Source organism: Phaenicophaeus curvirostris, chromosome 8 (genome assembly GCF_032191515.1).
Source record: "Phaenicophaeus curvirostris isolate KB17595 chromosome 8, BPBGC_Pcur_1.0, whole genome shotgun sequence".
In the NCBI taxonomy this organism is placed as follows: Eukaryota; Metazoa; Chordata; class Aves; order Cuculiformes; family Cuculidae; genus Phaenicophaeus; species Phaenicophaeus curvirostris.
Window position 1 is genome coordinate 7,323,716 of NC_091399.1, and position 19,824 is coordinate 7,343,539.

The 19,824-nt window shown below is 41.0% G+C and overlaps 1 protein-coding gene across 2 annotated transcripts in view; it reads left to right on the forward strand.

Moving 5' to 3' along the window:
• Positions 1-19,824, forward strand: part of SWT1 (SWT1 RNA endoribonuclease homolog) — a 32,378-nt gene that overhangs the window by 143 nt on the left and 12,411 nt on the right. Inside the window, exons 1-15 of one of the 2 annotated variants that reach the window (XM_069862321.1) lie at positions 398-706; positions 804-878; positions 3,916-3,974; positions 4,198-4,945; positions 6,017-6,073; positions 6,671-6,800; positions 6,920-7,021; positions 8,588-8,776; positions 9,304-9,397; positions 10,835-10,971; positions 12,018-12,169; positions 13,599-13,737; positions 15,007-15,164; positions 17,016-17,224; positions 18,830-18,958. In XM_069862321.1, the coding sequence (XP_069718422.1) occupies positions 813-878; positions 3,916-3,974; positions 4,198-4,945; positions 6,017-6,073; positions 6,671-6,800; positions 6,920-7,021; positions 8,588-8,776; positions 9,304-9,397; positions 10,835-10,971; positions 12,018-12,169; positions 13,599-13,737; positions 15,007-15,164; positions 17,016-17,224; positions 18,830-18,958 (2,369 nt within the window). In that variant the 5' untranslated portion in view covers positions 398-706; positions 804-812. Of the gene's footprint in view, positions 1-397; positions 707-803; positions 879-3,915; positions 3,975-4,197; positions 4,946-6,016; positions 6,074-6,670; positions 6,801-6,919; positions 7,022-8,587; positions 8,777-9,303; positions 9,398-10,834; positions 10,972-12,017; positions 12,170-13,598; positions 13,738-15,006; positions 15,165-17,015; positions 17,225-18,829; positions 18,959-19,824 lie in introns of those variants that run through there. The other variant, XM_069862322.1, reaches the window with a different exon arrangement.

Here is a 19,824-nt window from a genome sequence, read left to right on the forward strand (position 1 = left end):
AGGGAGGGAATGACGGGAGAGAGTGAGGGAGTGGGGGAGAGGGGGGAAGGATGGGGAGAGAAAAGGAGGAGGAGGAGGGAGGTGAGAAGGGAAGGAAGGAATGAGGGAAGAGAGGAGAGGGGAGGGAGGAGAGAAGGGAAGGGGAAGAGGGAAGGGGAAGAGGGAAGGGGAGGAAAGAAGGGGAGGAAAGAAGGAGAGGGGGAGGAAAGAAGGAGAGGGGGAGGAAAGAAGGAGAGGGGAAGGAAAGGGGAGGGAGGAAGGGAGGGGAGGAGAGGGGAAGGGGAAGAAGGGAGGGAAGGGGTGCACTGGCAGCTGTGGCAGCCTGCAGCCTCTCGGGTCGGGGTGTCTGAGGAAGTCTTTTTTTCGCCTCCCCCAGGTTTGGGGTAAGCTGCCTCTGGCTGCTCTGCCCTCCAGGAATTCTGCTTTGTGAGCTGAGGAAGCTTTCCTGCAGCCCCTTCAGATCCCTGCAGGCTGGCAGGGCTGCTCTGCATCTACGGAGTGTAGATTTGGGGAGATATCGCCTTCTCCCAGTGGCACAGGAGCTGTTCCATGGTCGGAATGTCTCAGCCAGGAAAGCAGGTGCTGGGACGAGTACCTGGACCTGATGGGAAGGGATCCTCATCCTCCTCTCCTTGAGGTTCTCTTGGTAGCAAGATATGAATTAATAAGCCCATAGGAATCTCCATAACAAGACAGCAAAAGAAGAGTATGTAGAGCATTTATGCAGTTAAAATCTATTTATTCTGGAAATAAAACCTTGATATAAATAATAAACCAACACTGTTTTGTTGTTGTTTTCTTAGGATTTGAAGATGTCTAAAAAGAAACTGAAGAAACAAGCTGGGAAGGAAGACTGTTTGGATGGCCAGGATGACAAAGTAGGAACAACTGTGTTATTCCCATTATTGTTATTTTAATTCAAACCTCTTAGTTTGAGAGAACAGCATGAACTCTGTAGCAGTCTTGTGGTAGAAGGATGAGTAAAGGTGTGGTTGTAGAGAACAGCAGGAGGGTTGAATTGGCCAGAAAGTGGCAAGTTCTAGCCAGGTAACCAGCTTGTGTTTTGATTCAGAGGCCACGGATAGCATGGGTATATGAAAATAAGCAATTTTTTTTTTTTAAATTTTAGTCTATTTTTCTGCTTGTGGAAAGTTGAGGTCAAAACTGTTACCAAACCACTACTTTTTCTTGAGTTGCTTTTTATTTTTGTTCGTGTATCTTAGTATCGTGAACAGACACAAACTGTACTCCACAGCATTTTAGCAAGCAACTCTCAAATATTTGCTTTTAACCACAGAGAGCAAGGCTCTTGGTATACTCTGGTGTCTAGTGAGTAAGCTTTTGCTGAATTGCTTGTAAAATGCAGGTGCTGGAAGGGCGATAAGGGTGATAATCTTTCTGGTCATGCTTGTACTTAGCTTCCCATGCTTTAATTCTTTGTATCCCTTTCTGGGAAGTTATTTCCTGCAGCAGTGTAAAACATATCCAATAAATGAGTGGTTTATTGAGTCCATGCTTAAGTTTTTGTGTTTGGTGGTATTTATTCCCACCCTGAAAGCCACACAGACTACTCTGCACTGCTTTGCACAACCTTTTTGATGCACTTGGAACATCTTCCCTCCCCTCTCTGGGCTGTGAGACGATCCAGTGGAACACAGCCTTTGTAGGGAGAATCAGAGTCATTGAATCACTAGGTTGGAAAAGACCTTTGAGATCATCAAGCCCAACCGTACCTGTCCACTACTAAACCATACCCCTAAGCACTTCATCTACCTGTCTTTTAAGCCCCTCCAGGCATGGGGACTCCACCACCTCCCTGGGCAGCCTCTGTCAGGGCCTGAGAACCCTTTTGCTGAAGAAATGCTTCCTGATGTCCAATCTGAACCTTCCCTGGTGCAGCTTGAAGCCGTTCCCTCACCCTATCGCGTGTCACTTGGGCAAAGAGACCAGCACCCACCTTGCCACAGCCTCCTTTCAGGGAGCTGTAGACAGCGATGAGGTCTCCCCTCAGCCTCTTGTTCTGCCGGCTAAACAATCCCAGTTTCCTCAGCCACTCCTCATAAGACTGGTTTTTTGGCTAAGAAGAGTTCCCACTGTGTAGAAGCAGTCTGCCAGGATGTCCAAGGCAGCCCCTTGGCCTTCCTGCAGCTGCTATGGTGGGAAAGAAACTCCCTGATCACCTGGAGAAGGGGACTGACAACCAGTCAAGCCCAGTTTCGCTGTTGCTGTGTTACCACTTTCTCCCTTGAAGGTCTGTTTCCCTAGAACTATGACTTTTCATGATGTTTTTAGTATTTCTTTTCAACTCAGTGCCTTCTTTTCTCAAAAGTCTCTTGTTGATTCCCTGATTTTCACTCGATTTGGTCATTTACATTTGAGACTGTTTACAAAGGCTTGGAGTGATAGGACAAGGGGTAATGGGTCTAAACTGGAGAGGGGCAGATTTAGACTGGATAGGAGGAGGAATTTCTTCACAAAGAGAGTGGGGAGGCCCTGGCCCAGGTTGCCCAGGGAAGCTGTGGCTGCCCCATCCCTGGAGGTGTTCAAGGCCAGGTTGGATGGGCCTTGGGCAGCCTGATCCAGTGGGAGGTGTCCCTGCCCATGGCAGGGGAGTTGGAACTGGAAGAGCTTTAAGGTCCCTTCCAACCCAAACTATTCTATGATTCTATTCTACGGAAACTTTCTTATTGTTACTTTCCTGTTAGTATTCTCAGTCTGGTGTAAGTGTCCTCTTGGAGCAGACTGGTTTGACTGCCTTGTTCACAGTCCCGTGGTTCTCGTATCATGTGGCATTACCCAGGCCATGTCACCAAGAGGCAGTGGTGCCGACTCCTCCAGACAGCTCTATTTAAAGCCATTCTACTGCAACAAATGGCTTTTCACTCAGACTCATGGAATTTAATGCAAATCCATTAAAAGCCAAGAGGCATAAAGTTTTTCTCTAATCTGTGGTCATACTTACGCCACACAAAACTTCTTTAACACCTTTGCAGGCCTCTCTAGGTAGGAAATCTGTGCAGCGGTGACCTAATGGCCTCACTGAGTCAGCAAGACCTGGTTACTGAGGGAGTGAATGATTTGTAGAAGGACGGACTGTCTAGAGGTTCCTTATCTGAAGTAATCCATATGTCACTGTTTTCTGTTGTAATTTTCTACACTCTGCTGTGGTTTTGGGTAAACTGAGTCGTGTAACCCAAAGGTGGTTAAAATAACCACCTCATTGGGCAGAGTTCGTCTCGGCCGAGTCTGTCCTTTTGCACCTCTGCCTTTTCTCCCATTCCTGCAATAATAAATGGTTTTCTGCTCTGACCTGATCAAACTTGACTCCCAGTTATTCCACAATGGGAATGTGAACATGCCAGGCAGGGATAGAGCTGCTTGCTACATGAGGACTGTGCAAGTTCTTTGCCTGGGGGCTATCTTTACTCTTAGCCATGTCTACATAACTGTGCTTTCATGCTGTTCCATCTGAGTATAAATCTGATGAGAATAACATGTCTTCTGCACTAAAGCCTCCCATGGAAGTATTCTCGTTTGACTTTACCTGGGGGGTAGTTGGACGCAGTCTTCAGGTAACTTTATTTTTATAAATATACAAAAAAATGTCTGTTTTACACACTAATTTACTTGTAAAGTATATGAAACACGTGAATCCTAAACCTGTTTCAATTACTTGAGCTTTCTCTGTTCACAACCCAGGACGGTGTGAAACATTCAGATTTTCCCCTTGTGTTGTCCTTAAATATAAAAAATTCTAAATACTAAATTACAGCAAAGTACGTGGCTGCCTTTGTCAAGGTTAATTTATTCAAGATTGTAGTGAATCTAGTGTGAAATAATACCTTGTTCCATCTTATGAAGACTTTTTAACTGAAATTTCTTCTATAAGCTCTTGGGTTTTTTTCCTTCTTTCAGAACTCTGAAGACACAAGATCCTATAACCGTACTATGAAGGAAGAGGCAGAATTTCAGAGGTAAATTCTTCTTCTGTCATTAAATGGAAACATAAATACTAAAAATGTTTAAAATCAAACTATTTTAAAGGACTGCAAGTTCATATTTGAGCACATTTGAAACTCGTACTCATAAACATTTAGCTGGAACTGCCTGACTCAAGTGTAGGGGATTTTGTGATGGATGTTTTTTTTCCCCTATTACGTTAAACTGAGCTTTTTTGTTTTGGTGATGTTTCTATAGATTCAAAGTTGAGAAAGATAGGCAAGAGAAGAAGCGAGACCAAAGATCTAGTATTTCTCATGGCTTTGGTGGAAGATCTCAAGGAGACTCTCCAGCTAGAAGCAAAACCACAGAGAATTCTTTAATCCAACCTGAAAAGCAGAAGAAAATTGTTATAGAATTTAAGTCCAAAGAAATTAAACATGGAAAAACTACACGTGCTCCTGATGTAGTCACTGCCAGCAGGGAAAGTCCTAACAAAAGTTGTTCTGATGGAGCAGAAGGAAAAAGGGTCTGGCATAGCTTTGCTGTTCAGAGGGACAAGGCACTGAAGAAAAAGGCAGAGAAAGCTGAACTCTGCAAACTAAAGTTAAAAGCAGAACAAACTATGCTGGAAAAATTTAAGTCATCTGTGTACGATTCCCATGAACCACGTAAAAAGGCAGATCAATCAAAAAAACTGAGCGAAGATGTCAGGATTACAAAAACACCATCTGCCACCTCTCCAGGGACTGTGTGTGGTGACAGGCCTCTTGCTAAGAAGCCAAATACATTATCGAGGAATTGGGAAGAAGAGTATGAAGAAGAATATAAGGAGTTTTCAAAGAAAAAACAGCAAGTGAGTAAGCGAACACCATCACCCGATTCAGCTGAGACACCACAGCAATGGGACTTCTGTAAATGGAATAAAAAAGATACTGATAAAGTTCCTGGCAACTCAGGGACCGGAGAACGGGATTTTGAAGGCACAGCATTGAGTTTTAAGCAGGTAATGAGAACCTAGAGCTTTGTGTTATGCAGGTAGATGGTTCAGGCTAGTTTCTGAATGGCTTTTGTCTAAGCAGACTGTTTACTTGCAGATCTCACACATCTCTAACTAGATGGATTTTTCTGATCCCAATGTAAACCGTATTAAAACTGCTAAGTTGCTGAACAAGCTAGAAGAGTAAAGGCCTTGCATATTAGGGCTGTGTCTGCTCATGTACTTTTGTAGCTTTGCTCTGCTGCGGGGGGTGTGGAATCCTTCCAATTTAGATAGAAATAAAGAAGTTTTTTTGAGCTGACATGACTGCATCATTTTTGAATGAATAAACCAAACTAGTGGGAACTCCCTTGCCAAACAGGTGCTCATTGCTGGCAAAATGATGCCATGAGAACTTCTTGTAGGTCGAGGACCAAATGTGTTTCCCACCTATCTTCATAATTGTCTGTAATTGATTTGTTCCTCAGTTCTAGCTTGTGTTTGACTCAGCACTTTCTCTTGAGAGTGGTTACTTTTTTGCTGCTTTTGTTTAACATGCCTAGTGTTAGGTTTTGGAGATTTTGATCCACGTTATGGTAGTGCCATCATTTTAGATGTACACAAAGATAGTAATTACATACAGAATCATGGAATCATTGAGGTTGGAAGGCATCTCTTGGGATCTTCTAGTCCAGCCCCTCTGCTCTAGCAGGGTCAGGTAGAGCTGGTTGCCTAGCACCGTTCAGTCAAGTTTTGCCTATCACAAAGGAGGGAGACTCCACAGCCTCGCTGGGCAGCCTGTTCAAACACCTTCACTGTAAGAGAGTGAGGTTCTTTTATCTTCAGATGGAATTTGCTGTATTTCAATTTGTCCTGGCACTGGGCATTGCTAAGAATCTAATTCTATCCTGCTATGTGTTCTATTTCCCTTCTTACTTGTTTCTAGAATTTTGAGGTCCCATGCACGTCTGACTCCTGCCAGGAAGGTGGACCACACTAAAGAGCTGTAATCCAAAAGTCTTTACATGGGGATCGCTTGGTCCTCAGTTTTTCTTAGTATTCTGTGGTGTTGGTACTTTTTTTTCATTCTTCCTGCAGAGCTTTGAAGTCTTTTCACCCCCTCAAGACAGCCAGAACCCAGAAACAGACCAAGAGGTCAGTAATGCTTTAATTTAACACTTCTGACTTTTTGAAAACTCATAGCACCAAGGTTTTGTACCTGGACAATTCCATGACCTTTCCTAGCATTATGCATTGTTGGCTTATGATCTATGCTTCAAAAAATATGGAGTATTATTTTCAAACAGTAAACAAACTTGCTGACCGCTAATCAGGAACTCTGAGGAGAAAAGATTGCCTTTCTGTTACTTGCTGTAACACGGGGGCCTTCATGGTTGCTTCCGTACTCTATCTATCTCATTTTCCATCCTCTTAACTTTGAAATTGGAAAAAAAAAACAACATGTTTTTTTGAGAATTGCCTGCCAGGAAATTTCCACACTGTGTAGCAAAAAATGGAACTAAGGTCTTGCGTGCCAGGTAGAAAGGTCATAAACAAGTCTTCCTTCTAGGCTGTATTTTGAACCTCTTTTGTGGACTTCTTACAAAAAGTTCTCATTTGCTGGATTAACTTAAATTTTTCATGCTTCATTTTTAATCAATTTTAACACAATGTGAAAGTGTCTTTTTCAGGAATGATTCACAAGTGATGACTTGCAATTGGCTTCATACCTGTGCTTTTTTTCCATTGTAGATGCAGATAGTTGAAGACTTGCACGTTGCTCGCATTCAAAGGACGATGGCGCTGTCTGTCGTGCAGGCTTGTGGAGAGCTTACGAGTATGGAAATAGATCTTCCAGAACCAGATTCAAATATTTCTACTGGTATGTCATTATGTGATGTTCTTTGATATCTGCTTGTAAACAGTTATTACAGTCGGTTAAGGGTTTGAGCAGAGAGGACACAACTCATTTTTTCACAATTGTTTTTTTTCCCCCTCCAGAAGCTTTCACTTCGGGTCTGAACATATTAGTGGTGATAGACACAAACATAATGATCAGACACCTGGAGTTTGTCAGATCCCTGAAATCTGAGGATATACCAGGTATGTGTACACAAAGATGTTTTAAGAAAAAACATATTGTAAGAACTTCAGACTACGGTGAAGAAAAACAAACTTGGGCTCTTTAAAACTGCATCAGGTTTCATGTGGAAGCAGAAGGCTGGTCCTGTCCACACAAATAGGCTCCACCTTAAGGCAAGTTTAGCTATGAAAGTAGAACCTGCTGTGCTCATACCTACCTACCTAAAGAGAATCAGGGTCAGTATTCTCAGGAATGTGGATGAGTTCCTAGAGATAAATAGGTCTTTGCAATTGTAAGAACATGCTTTTAAGCATGTAATCTGTTACTGGTGGTCAGGATGTTTTCTGCTCTCTTTTTTTTCTAGAAATCTAAAACCATTTAAAATCCGGTAAGCAGTCAGTCAGTGCCTTGTTTCTATCTTGGTAAATAAAGGTCACAGAATTAATTGTGTGAGTAGTTTCTCAGGAAACTTGGTTTTAATGTTCGGCTTTATTAAATGTGAAGTTTTTTGTTATTTAGGGGTAGCAGATTTAGGATCATGTGTGTCATTTGCTAGAAACATTTGGAATCTATCAGAATACTTAGGGTGCTTGTATGCTTTCAGCTAATGAATGCTCTTACTCCAGCCACCTGGAAAATTGCTCTAATAAGGGCCTGTGTAATTTTCAAGAGTGTTTTAGACTCTATTTGTCTTTCCCAGATTAGGAATGGCATTGCATTATGTACACTTTTTAGAGTATCACAGCTTGCAATTTCTGGTCCTATACCATACCCATTATACAAAAGGTTCAGAAAGTTGCTGATTCTTGACCTATTTCTTGCAAAGCAGGTGGATATTAATGTCTTGCTTCAAAATTGTATTTTTATTATGTGAATGGGAAAGAAAACATTGTAGGTAGACCAACAGAACCATACTGATTGATTGCATATTTGATATATAATAGTTTTAAAGTTCAAACCTGACTTACATGCAATAAAACCATAGTCCACTATCTGTACTTCCAGCACCTTGTGTAGGAATGCTGGTTGGCAATTAGCACAAACTGTTGCTGCTTTTATTTGATGACGATATTTCTCCACTATGAGAGTGGTGAGAGACTGGAACACGTTGCCCAGGGAAGCTGTGGCTGCCCCATCCCTGGAGGGGTTCAAGGCCTGGTTGGATGGGCCTTGGAGCAACCTGAGGTGTCCCTGCCCAGGGCAAGGGGTTGGAACTGGATGGGCTTTAAGGTCCCTTCCAACCCAAACTATTTATGATTCTATGATTTTTGCTCCTATTTTTGCTGCAAATATACTTTACAACATTGCTACACTCTGCTGTCAGTGTCTTGTTGATGGAAATTGTTTATTTTTGCCTAATATTGTCAGTTTTACATGTAACCAGTTCAGTGCCAGTTTGAGGGAATTTGGCCTTTCTCAGTTGTTAATTTTTTAATGCTAGATACACTTGAGCATGGAATATGAAAACAGCTGGCAAAGATGTTAGTCTTGAGCAGATATCATATTTATCTGTAGGAGTTTGCCTGGCTTTTCCAAATTTTCTTTGTTTTAATTGTTTTTGGTTTGTTTTTTTTTTCCACTTCTAGGCGTGGGCAGACTTGGGTTAATAATTCCTTGGGTTGTTCTGCAAGAGTTGGACAACTTGAAGAAAGGGAAAATGTTGCAGCACGTTCGGGAAAAGGCTATCCCTGCAGTCCAGTTCATCTACATGTGTCTCAAAAACCAAGATTCAAAATTGTGGGGACAATCCATGCAGCTTGCTTCTCAAAAAATATGTAATATATGTGCAATCAGTTTGTTTGGGGTACTTAGTCCTTGCAGTTACCTGGCTGAACCTTAGATCTAAATTTTAATGGTCTTCACTCTGCTGTTTGCTAATTAAATTTGACTGATAGCTGACAGCAGCTTTCAGAGCACATCCCAGGCTACACCATGCAAATACTTTTTTAGATTAAGTGTTTTGTTCACTATCGTTTTATCAGTTGTTTCTCACTTTTTGCTACATCTTTTGGTAGGTGGGGAATTACTTAAAGAACGTTCATCTGGTTATTACTTTTATCTGTGAGCTATCCTAATCACAGACCCTCATGTACTCAAAGTTACGTGTGGCTCACTCGTAAACTATGGTGGTTTTGAGTGGAGTAGAACCTCAGACTCCAAAGCTGAGACTTGTGCTTGGCATGCACTTTCTGTCCTTGTTTGGAGAGCGTTGCATTTAAAAACTACACCGTGACTCCACTGAGGTGCTTATGCCACTTAGTTACTTCTGAATGTGTCAGCACTGTCTCAACTATATTTGCAGATGGCCTGAGTGACGAGAACAACGATGATCGTGTTTTACAGTGTTGTCTGCAGTATCAGAACCTCTTTCCTCAAGCTGTTGTCATACTCTGCACGTGAGTCCCTGTGTAGTTTTAGATCTCCTATCAGGTGTAAGTTAGTCTCACTCAAATACACTGTTTTCAAATTGTATCTTGAAATGAAGAGCTGCTTCTACAGGAAGCTTTTTGAAGAGCAGTCGCCCTCTTAAAGCTAGGCTTGAAGGATGCATAGAATCATAGAATGGATTGGTTTGGAAGGAACCTCAAAGCCCATCCAGGTCCAAGCCTCCAGCCATGGGCAGGGACACCTCCCATGGGATCAGGCTGCTCAAATTGTAAACTTACTCACTTTCATGCACCTGAGGCCTGAAGTAGAATTAATTTTACTGAATATTCAATTTTAAAATGTTTTAAAGTGTAGCTTTTCAGATGTTATTCCAATTTCTCATAAAAAAGATAACGAGTTACAAAATAGAAACCAATATTTGTATTAGTGATTGAGATCCAGTTGGATGCTTTGTTTCTGCTTACCTGGTTGGGAAGAGCAATAAACATTGACAAGAGTTATTCTTAGAAAGAGGGAAAATAGAGATGAATTTGCCTCTGGCTTAGGGAGAGTGATGGGCACTGAGGGTTACTCTTGGAAAGAGAGAAGATGAAGGCAGATTTGCTTCTACTCTTGTTCTGTCAGGATAATGGCTGACTTTGCAGTAACGATTTTCAATTTGACACAAGTGACACGAAGCTGGTTTTATAGGGCAAATATTCCTGGATGGTGCTGTAAGCAACTCGCTCTGCTCTGTGCTAACATGGCAGAGGTTCAGGATGAAGACCAAGATATTGGTTGGTTCGTGTTGGGTGATGTGTGTAGACTGGGCTGCTGAAATTACTCTTTCAGACACAGTATTGGTGGGGCTATTGATAAGAATTCTAGGTTTCTCTGAGTAAAGAACAGGAGCTGAGTTCAGAAGTGGTTTTCATCTGAAAATCCCTTTAACTTTTATTGTTATAAGCAATGGGAATGTTTGAGAAAGCACTAGGATCCAGCTTAGTACTGCATCTTTATGGTAGTTCTGCTGGAGTGGAGTGTACTTCAGGGCGGCATTTGGGGCAGTGATCTGGCCAGAAGAATGGTAAAAAATGATGTTGAAAATGAGGGTTTATTGTAGCAACCAAATAAGATATTGATGCCTTAGAATCATTGCTTTGTTTGCGCTCCAAGATCGTAGCAACCAGGCATCATTGCTGCAGTATTTATAGCTATTTGTTCCTTAAAGTAAACTTACAGCCTTAAACATTTTTTCAGTGTTTCTGTTTCTTTCAGAATAGCTGTTTTAGTTTATTTTCTGGTTGAACGCTTTGAACAGTTTCCAGTTACTTGAGAAAGAGAACTCTGTATATGATGAAGCTTACAAAATAAGCTCACCAAAGACCATTTTTCAGTGTGTTACTTCTATTACTTCCTATGTAATAATATCAGTTTTATCTCAACAATTAATCCTCTTCTTCCAGGGACGATAAAAATTTATGCAGTAAAGCCATGGTGAGTGAGGTCAAGGCATTCTGCAAAGCTGATTTGGTTACTGCTCTACAGAACCTGAGGGTTAACAGGCCACAGAACTCTGGTGAGCTGCAGCAGTCAAGATGGGGTAAGCTTGTTTCATGTGTATGTCTACATAGGCTCAGTTTTGAGACGCATAAAATCACTATAGCAGAGGGAGAGTAGTTTCTACAATAACTTCAATTTTTGTATAATTTGAAACATTAGGAATGCTTTTTGTTCGGGACAGATATTTTATTCTCAAAGGTAAATGGTTAGCTGAAAGTTTGAGACCTTTGTTAGGACATCTGCCTCCTAGAGTTTTAGGAGATTCAAATATGATGTATTTATGTTTTAGAGAAAAAAAACACAGCACAAATTTCCTGTGTTCATAGAATCATGGAATGGTTTGGGTCAGAAGGGTCCTTAAAGCTCATCCAGTTCTAAGCCCCTGCCATGGGCAGGGACACCTCCCACTGGATCTGGGGCTCCAAGCCCCATCCAACCTGGCCTTGAACACCTCCAGGGATGGGGCAGCCACAGCTTCCCTGGGCAACCTGGGCCAGGGCCTCCCCACTCTCTTTGTGAAGAAATTCCTCCTTCTGTCTAGTCTAAATTCCTCCTTATGTCTGGTTGTTCTAAAGGTGCCCTGAACTTCTTAGGAGGTTTTCTCAGATGAGCTGATTTAGGTCCTGTTCTTAATAGCTGTTAAAACTTGGTGTGCCAAGATCACGCCTTACATTTGATGCCAGTATATTTTACCTTCAACCCAAAGAGCAGAACTTCTTGGGTTGTCTGTTCATTTTTTCCAAAGATACAAGTACAGCTAAACACTGTTAAGAAATGATTGTCTTGCTGATAGCCACACTGGCTGGCTTAGTTATTTAAGGAAAAAAAGAAATGTGGAATAAGATTATAAATGAGTGATGCTCTGGGGAAATTAATCTTTCTGGTTTGTAACTCATAATTAAAAATACACACAGTACAAGTGGGTATAAGAAGAAGTACTTGAAACCTAATTAGATGTAGCCCATCTGGTTTGTAACATAAAGTGCAGGCTTCCTCTATTTACAAGAAGTTATTTGTGTATTATCAACATAAATTAGATATAAAAACGTTTGCAATAAGTACCTTTTGTTATAATTGGTTTGACAGATACAGAACTCAAGAACACTGGAAGAAGTGATGCAATTCTTACTGCACAATTCCCAAATATCCTTCCAGACCTTGAAAAGAATTTAGGAGAAGCTTTGTCCTGTATTTTGGAGACTGAAATGAAAATTGCATTTGGAAGCCTATGGATGGAGGTGGTTTCTTATGTCATCTTGCTTGATATTTCATGTATGAAGAGGTTTAAATGTTCTTGGTGTTTTAAAGGTATTAGGATTTGTGTTAAGGCAGCCAGCTAAGCCATCTATTCCCTAGCATAACAGCTTGCTGACTGGGAACAGTTTAGTGTTCAGTTTTACTCTTTTGTTTTCTAACAAGATTGTTCTGTTTGGCCAGTGATGGCTGGGCAATATTTTTGATAGTCCTTTATTAATACGTTAGCAGAGATATGGGCTGTTCAGTGTGAATTTTCAGAACTCTCTCTATAGGTTGCATGAATTTTGGGATTTGGCTTTTCTCATATGGTTAAATCACTGCATTGTAAAAATGTCCTTCAAGAAATGATTTCATCATGTCTTATATCTGAGGCACTGTTGATGTAGGTACTTCGTCCCCATCAGAATAGATGTTTTTAGGTACCATGTGGATGAAATTCTTCACAGCTAAATTGGATGTAATGCAGATAGAGATTCAAGGGTGTTAACGAGAACCTCTAAACACTCACTCTTTCAAAGTACTGTTTAAGAGAAAAGAAATACTTACATAGAAGGCACTTTAAACCTATAGAATCATAGAACGGTTTGGGTTGGAAGGACCAGGAAGGCCATCCAGTCCAACAGCCCTGCAAGTAAGCAGGCACATCTTCAGCCAGATCAGGTTGCTCAGAGCCCCATCCAGCCTGACCGCTAATGTTACTCATGCTTTCATTTAGATTCCAGTTCATGGCTAGGAGAGGTGAGTTAGGGTTTGACTTTATTGCTGATAAGCTTCTATGACTTTCAAAAAGAAAGCCATTTGCATGAGATGGCTTCTGTAACACAAGATAGAGCTTTGAGTACCCGTTTAAGATTTTAGATACTTCTCAGTGCCTTAGTTGATTTACCATCTTTTCAAACTCTGGTTCAAATTGATGGTAATACACTATAATTTTATTGCAATATGCAATAGGTATATAGTATACGTGCACAAGGAACACGTTAAATCACTGTAAGAGATAACTTGAGAGTACTTGACCTTCCACTATCTCAAGGGGGTCTAAAAGATCCCCTGATCCAGTGGGAGATGTCCCTGCCCATGGCAGGGGTGTGGAACTGGCTGATCTTTAAGGTCCCTTCCAACACAAACTATTCTGATTCTGCTTGGAGTGTTTAAGGAAAGGGGAACCAAAAATCATGACAGTGATTGTACATTGAACGCTTCTACAGCAACGTCGCTATTTAACCCATGATCTTTTTTAATAGATAAATGTTTGAAATTTGCATACAGGCTTATTTCTGAGGCATCATTGAAATTCTGCTTCAGCAAGGATGAATCATAACATTATTGAAGAACAGAGAAGTAGTGAAATATATAGGAAGACATGTATGTGAAAATCAGCCTTTGAATTCATAGCGTATTGTCTTTTAGATACTGTATCTGAAGCCACCATGGACACTGGCAAACTTGCTGAAGTGTTACAAAAAACACTGGAGGGCTGTGTTCGGTTATGTTGTGCCAAGGAGTTTACTTTCAACCATTGAATATTTGCACAAACACTTCTGTTCAGGTAAAAATCTTGGAGAACGGTAATTGTAAAAGGTGAAAAACCTCACAGTTCTGCTTTTAGTAGTTGCAGCAGGAGATCCTTTGAAAAGGCATGGATTCAGTATGTTTAAATAGTAATGCATTACCTCCTCTTCTGATTTTTCTTCCATTTACAGTTATCCAAATGCAGCCAGACCTTGCACAGACGTGTCTGCTTTTGTGCCGATGCACAATTTAATTCCCAGATTGGTGATAAAATCCCAAAATGGGTTTTGTAGCCTTAAAGCCAGAATTGAGCTGACATTGATGAGCTATGATTTACAATTGAAAAAGAAAAAAACAAAAGCTTTGCTGGGTTCATGTCTGTCCAGGCTCTAGTTCCAGGTGGTCTAAAAACCACCTGCAAAAATCACGAAAATTATTCCTAAAATGTTTTGGGGTTTTTTGGTTTATTTTTGCCAATTTAGTATTCTGTTGCCTTTTTTCTGCTTTTGTTACAAAGACAAATGAAGGGATGAGTAGTTTGTGCTGTTGCAGAGGAAAATGTGCCATCAGTCATGGGACAGGGTGTAAGAAGCAGTTCTTGTTTCTACCAGCTTATCATGCTGGAAAGCTTTGTCATAGGGTTTGCCTTTGCTTCCCATTCCTATCTGTAGGAATTCCAATATATACATGCAAAAGAAAGACTTGCAGATGCATGGACACATCGGGCATGTAGGAATTTGATTCACTACTCTCTTACGGATCTACAAAAGACATTTTGATGAATATTTAAATTAATGGAGGGCATCAAAGCTGCCAAACTGTTTTTAAAAGGCAAATAACTCCCTCCCTCCTTTGCCACCACATCATGTGTGGCCAGATGATCCACATTTGCCAATGGAATTATGGAGGAGGAACAACTACTTAATGTGGTAGATGAGGGTAGGGAGGTTTGTTGTAAAAAAGAGGCCAACAAAAAAGCCAAAAAGCCCTCTTTCATTGACCAAAGGTGCCTTTGAGAACTTGGTTTCAACAGATATGCCATCTCTGGGATATTGCAGTTCTGCAGATTTATTTTGGCTTTGCCAGTTGATCCCTTTGCCAGATCCTGGAATAAACATGGAATGTTTGATTAATAAGTGAGCGCTCTTAATCTCGCATATGTTTCTCTCGAGACTGTTTTACTTTATGCTTCTGAGCCATTTTCCAAGCTTCAGTTAATCCAGATATTTGATTATTAAAATTGCCTCCGAAGCCTGATAAATCCTAACATTGAATGCATTTTTTTTGTCTGTTACTTGATATTTAGACATCAATATGGGAAAAACACTTGACCTCTCAACAGTGCGTATCTTGCTCCAGGAATCGGAAAGACTTCTCCATGCTTTCACCTCGAGGTCGGACTATAACGGTGTGCTGCCCCTGGCATACGCTGAAGTCAATAAATTACAGCAGATGCTTGCCCAGGTAAGGGCAGCTTTAGGATTTGTTAATCTGACATCCTTTTAAAGTTGTTCCATGTTCATATTACAAACCTGGCTTAGATTTATAATTATTGCCATAATTTCAATGAATGATTGCAAGGAATGTTGTTGTTAAAGTGCTTTTAAAATTAATAGAACCCGAATTTCACTTTTAAGTTGCAAATATGCTACAGGCTGAGAGAGTTGGGCTTGTTCAGCCTGGAGAAGAGAAGGCTCCAAGAAGACCTTATAGTGACCTTCCAGTACCTGAAGGGGTTACAAAACAGCTGGGGAGGGACTGGTCACAAAGGCTTGGAGTGATAGTACTAGACTATTCTATGATTCTAAATATCTGCCTTTGTATATATACTTGGTGGGCTTCATTTTCCCTTGTATAAATGTGTTAGTATCAAGAGGTTGACTGAAAAATATTATTTAGGTGCTTTCAGGAAAAATGTCTTCGTTTTCTGTTGCGTTTGTGGCTGATGGAGAAGGGCCTTTAAGATTAATTGTTGTTTCTGCTTCTGGCATTGATCCAGTGCTGCTGTTCCTAGTTGTGCTAGTCCAGCTAGTCTGGGTAGCTCTGGTGCTACACATGAAGAAAGGGCTTGTATCGTGAGCTTTATGATGGTTAACGAGGGATGTCTGATACCATTTTTGTTCCAAGAAGCATGTCTTTACCTCTAGCTCATCTCTGATTTGCTGCAGAAGGCATTTCAGTGTCTTGGTTCCATGTGTAACAGCATAAAAATGAAATAATCATGGATTATGTGAAGTATTTCTGTACACGGGAAAGAATACAGGACAGAATATCTGTAAGAAGTTCTTCTTGCTCTTGGAGAATGCTGAAGGAGAGAAAGGATGCTCTGGGAAGTCGATTGTCTGCTGTGCTGTAGCTTCTATGTGTGCTGCAGTCAGCCCAGTTGCAGTTCAATTAAACCAGTAGTGAGCTGGGTGTTGGTCTCTTTTTCCCAAGTGACAGGCAGCAGGATGAGAGGGAATGGCCTCAGGTAGTGCCAGGGCAGGTTCAGATTGAACATCAGGAAAACATTCATCACTGAAAGGGTTCTCGGGCCCTGGCAGAGGCTGCCCAGGGAGGTGGTGGAGTCCCCAGCCCTGCAGGTGTTTAAAAGACAGGTTGATGTGGTGCTCAGGGATCTGGTTCAGTGGCGGACAGGTATGGTTGGACTCCATCTCAAAGGTCTTTTCCAACCAAGTGATTCTACGATTCTATGAAAGTCTACAGTTGCATGATTGGATCTGCCAGAAGCAGGCTTTCTGTCCAAAAACTCGTTTTATCTCATTGTTGTTCTGACGGGTGTTTGACTGCACACATAGACTGTGTTGGGCCAGATCAGTTTCAGTTTGATCTGGGCTAATTAGTGAACCAGCTCACCAAATAAGTAGATGAATACCTCGTGCTTTTGCAGAGGAAAATGTGCCATCAGTCATGGGATAGAGAGTAAGATCCAGCAAAAGGTGTCCCTGCCTATGACAGGGGGTTGGAACTGGATGGGCTTGAAGGGCGCTTCTAACCTGAACCATTCTGTGATTTTCAGAATAGGAAGCAGTTCTCATTTATACCAGCTCGCCATGCTGGGAAGCTTTGGCCTAGGGTTTGCCTTTGCTTCCATTCCCTTCTGGTAGGAATTTCAGTACATGCACGTAGAAGAAAGAATGGTGGGAGACTGAGAGATGCTTTAGACACAGAGACTGTAATAAAGATGTTTGTGACTAGAAGAGATCTGCCTTGCTTTTTTTTGAGCATTGCTTTAAAAAAAAGTAGGAGTATTCAAGTTTTCTTAAGTTAGGAAGTAAATACACTCATTATTTGTTTGCTAAACTGTTTTATAAGGTGAGGTCAGACAGTGAGCAGGATTTATCAGAAGACACCATGGTTCTTTCAGAAAATGCCGCTTGTGAAAAAATGGAAGCAATGACACCAGGTCTCCAAAACTGCGAAGAAAAAAAGTTACATCCAAGCTTTCATGTAGCTCAGGAAAACAGGCACCAGGAAATCTGGTCAGTCCTTGAAGGTGTATGGAATACGATAAACTTGTACAGGTATGGTGTGCTAAAGAAATTCAGAACTTCTACATAACCTTACATAATTTTCAAACAAGCGCAGTCCAGAAATTGCAGTTTTTTCCTATTATATAGAACAAGCTATTAGAAATTAATCAAAATTGACAAAAAAAATCACACCAAGAAGTCAGGAGCATGTAAATTGTTGTGTGTATGTGGTTGGAGATCTGTCTAGTCTGCTGCTTTCTTTCTGGACAGTGGCTGAAAAATGTTGCTTTAGAAAATCATAGAATAGTTTGGGTTGGAAGGGACCTTAAAGATCATCTAGTTCTAACCCCATGCTGTTGTAAACCCTGCAAGAGCTATAAATGTGAGACATCCTTGGAAGTCTCATCTTTATCCATTAAAAGAAGAGGCATTCGAGCTCTAAGTTTTCTTTCCTCATCGGGTGCAGGCATACTAGCTGATGCAAACTCATTTACTGTTCTTTTTTCTCTTTAATCAATTTGAAATATAGTAAATTTTCTCATTAAGCAAAATTCTTCACCCTACAATCCGTATTAGAGAGTGCTCAGGGATATATTTAGTAGTGGACAGGTACGGTTGGACTTGATGCTCGCAAAGATCTTCTCCAACCTAGTGATTCTGTGATATTCAGAATCTAGTGATAAATTTCCTTTCTCATCTAAACTCAGAAGTGCATGAGATTACCCTGCCCTCCATCTTGATGTCATGCCTTGCTTTTTGCTGCCACCACAAAACCTGAATAGATACTGTGCCTTTTGTTTGTAGTCTTAATCTGAAATCTTTTCGAAGGAGGGACTCTGAGTTACGTCACGCACAAAGAAACTGTTTTGCTGGTCTGTTAAGGATTCGCCTCATAACCAGTGATGATAACTTTACCAATGGCATTCCTAAACTGGCATTTGGATCCACTACAGAGCTGCACCAGTGCACTCCTCTTGGCTTATGGCAGCACAGATCTGTGATTCTTTGATTCTACAATCAGTCTGAACTGGAGCTGGTTAGGAGCTGCCGTGGCATTCGGGTCTGCTGAGGTTATGCGCGAGGGAACAGTCTCACCATGTTCTCTTTTACTGGGACAGCAATGGTGAACTTGGAGGTTTCATACAGGCATCAGGTACTCTTCCCAGTGTACCAATTTATTATAAAAAGGTAGCTGAGCTGTTGGCTCTTGCCGCCTGTTAAGGGCAGTTCCAGTGAATCTGGAGAACGGAGCTGCTTCAAAAATTGATGGAAGGCACCTAAATTTGCTTCTTTAACCTCACAATTATCTTTGAGGAGAGGCTTACTCAGGTGTACTCGAGTCATGCACTGCACTGAAAAGACTGTTTCATTCTCAAGTGAAGCTTAGTGATAAATCTATTTAAGTCAAAGGTGAAATACTCTTACAGAACAGCCACAGATGAAAATGTTAAACAGAGAAATAGAATTGTATGGCACAGACTTTCTACTATTTATTCTAAAACTATTTTAGGTAATGTGGTTTTAGTATAGATTTACATTTGAGCTTGTTTTTAACAGTCCGGATAAAATGTGTACCAATATGTACTGGTTTTCTCTGAATTCAGAGGATTTTTATTAACTACTTTTCAATGTCTATTCTTTTTTTTCCTGTATTAGTACTGAAATTTTCCAGAAGTTGGATCCCAATGCAGGAGCTGTGACTTCAAAGTCTTCCTTTGAAGAAGCTTATTTAGGTCTGCAGAAACTGTTGGTAGCTGTGAATGATATCCGTGAAGGAATTAGTAGGTAAGTGTTTAAGCTGCTCATAAAAGCAGGTGGTAGAAACAGTCACTTAAAGAAATAAAAGTCACTGAAACCTTTTGATGCCAAACTACAATTTATTGTGTGTGCTCACTTACATGATTTTCAGTTAAAAACTTGATATCAAGGCTACCTTGAACCATTTCTTTGGCAGCAGAAGAATAAGAAACTGTTGCAGATATTCAGATCTCTTGTAGTGAATTATTATTTCTTTTATGACTTCTTTTATGTTTTCAGTGTTTATTTGGTGATGAGCCACTCACTCAGAGCGTAACTGGAGCTGGGACATGATTAACTGATACATTAGCTCTGATGGCAAGAGCTTTGAATAATTCAGAATGTTTGGTTTTCAAATACGAGGCCCATGGGAGCTGGGGCCGATGTCTGATGTGGTGAAGGACACAGGGTTTGGGCTTGACTGTTACTAATTCTAGAGTATTCTTCATGAGCCGCAACCTGTATTACAGCACTAACGAGGACAGTCAATCAGCCGGACTCTCAGTTTAGGATGGATGGTGCTCCCTCTTGTCTTCCTTCTCCCTTATTTAAGTGCAGAGTGATAGGAATGAAGCTTCAGGACGCATCAAGTATCTCCTCTGTAGTCTTAGCTTAGACCTTTGTTTATAGCAGTGATGTTTATAGCAGGAACAGCTACAGAAGAATGCTTTGCATCGTCACTCTTGTGATTGTGGAGTTCCTCAGTTTCCCATTTGCTTTAAGGAGTGTCTGTAGGAGCTGGTTTGTAGTTGTGGTTGAAGTTCCAGTCACTGCCGTGAGCATTCTGAAGTGGCAGAGACCATGATTCTGAGAGGTTGGAGCTATTTGATGTGGGAAGGCAACACCACACACTT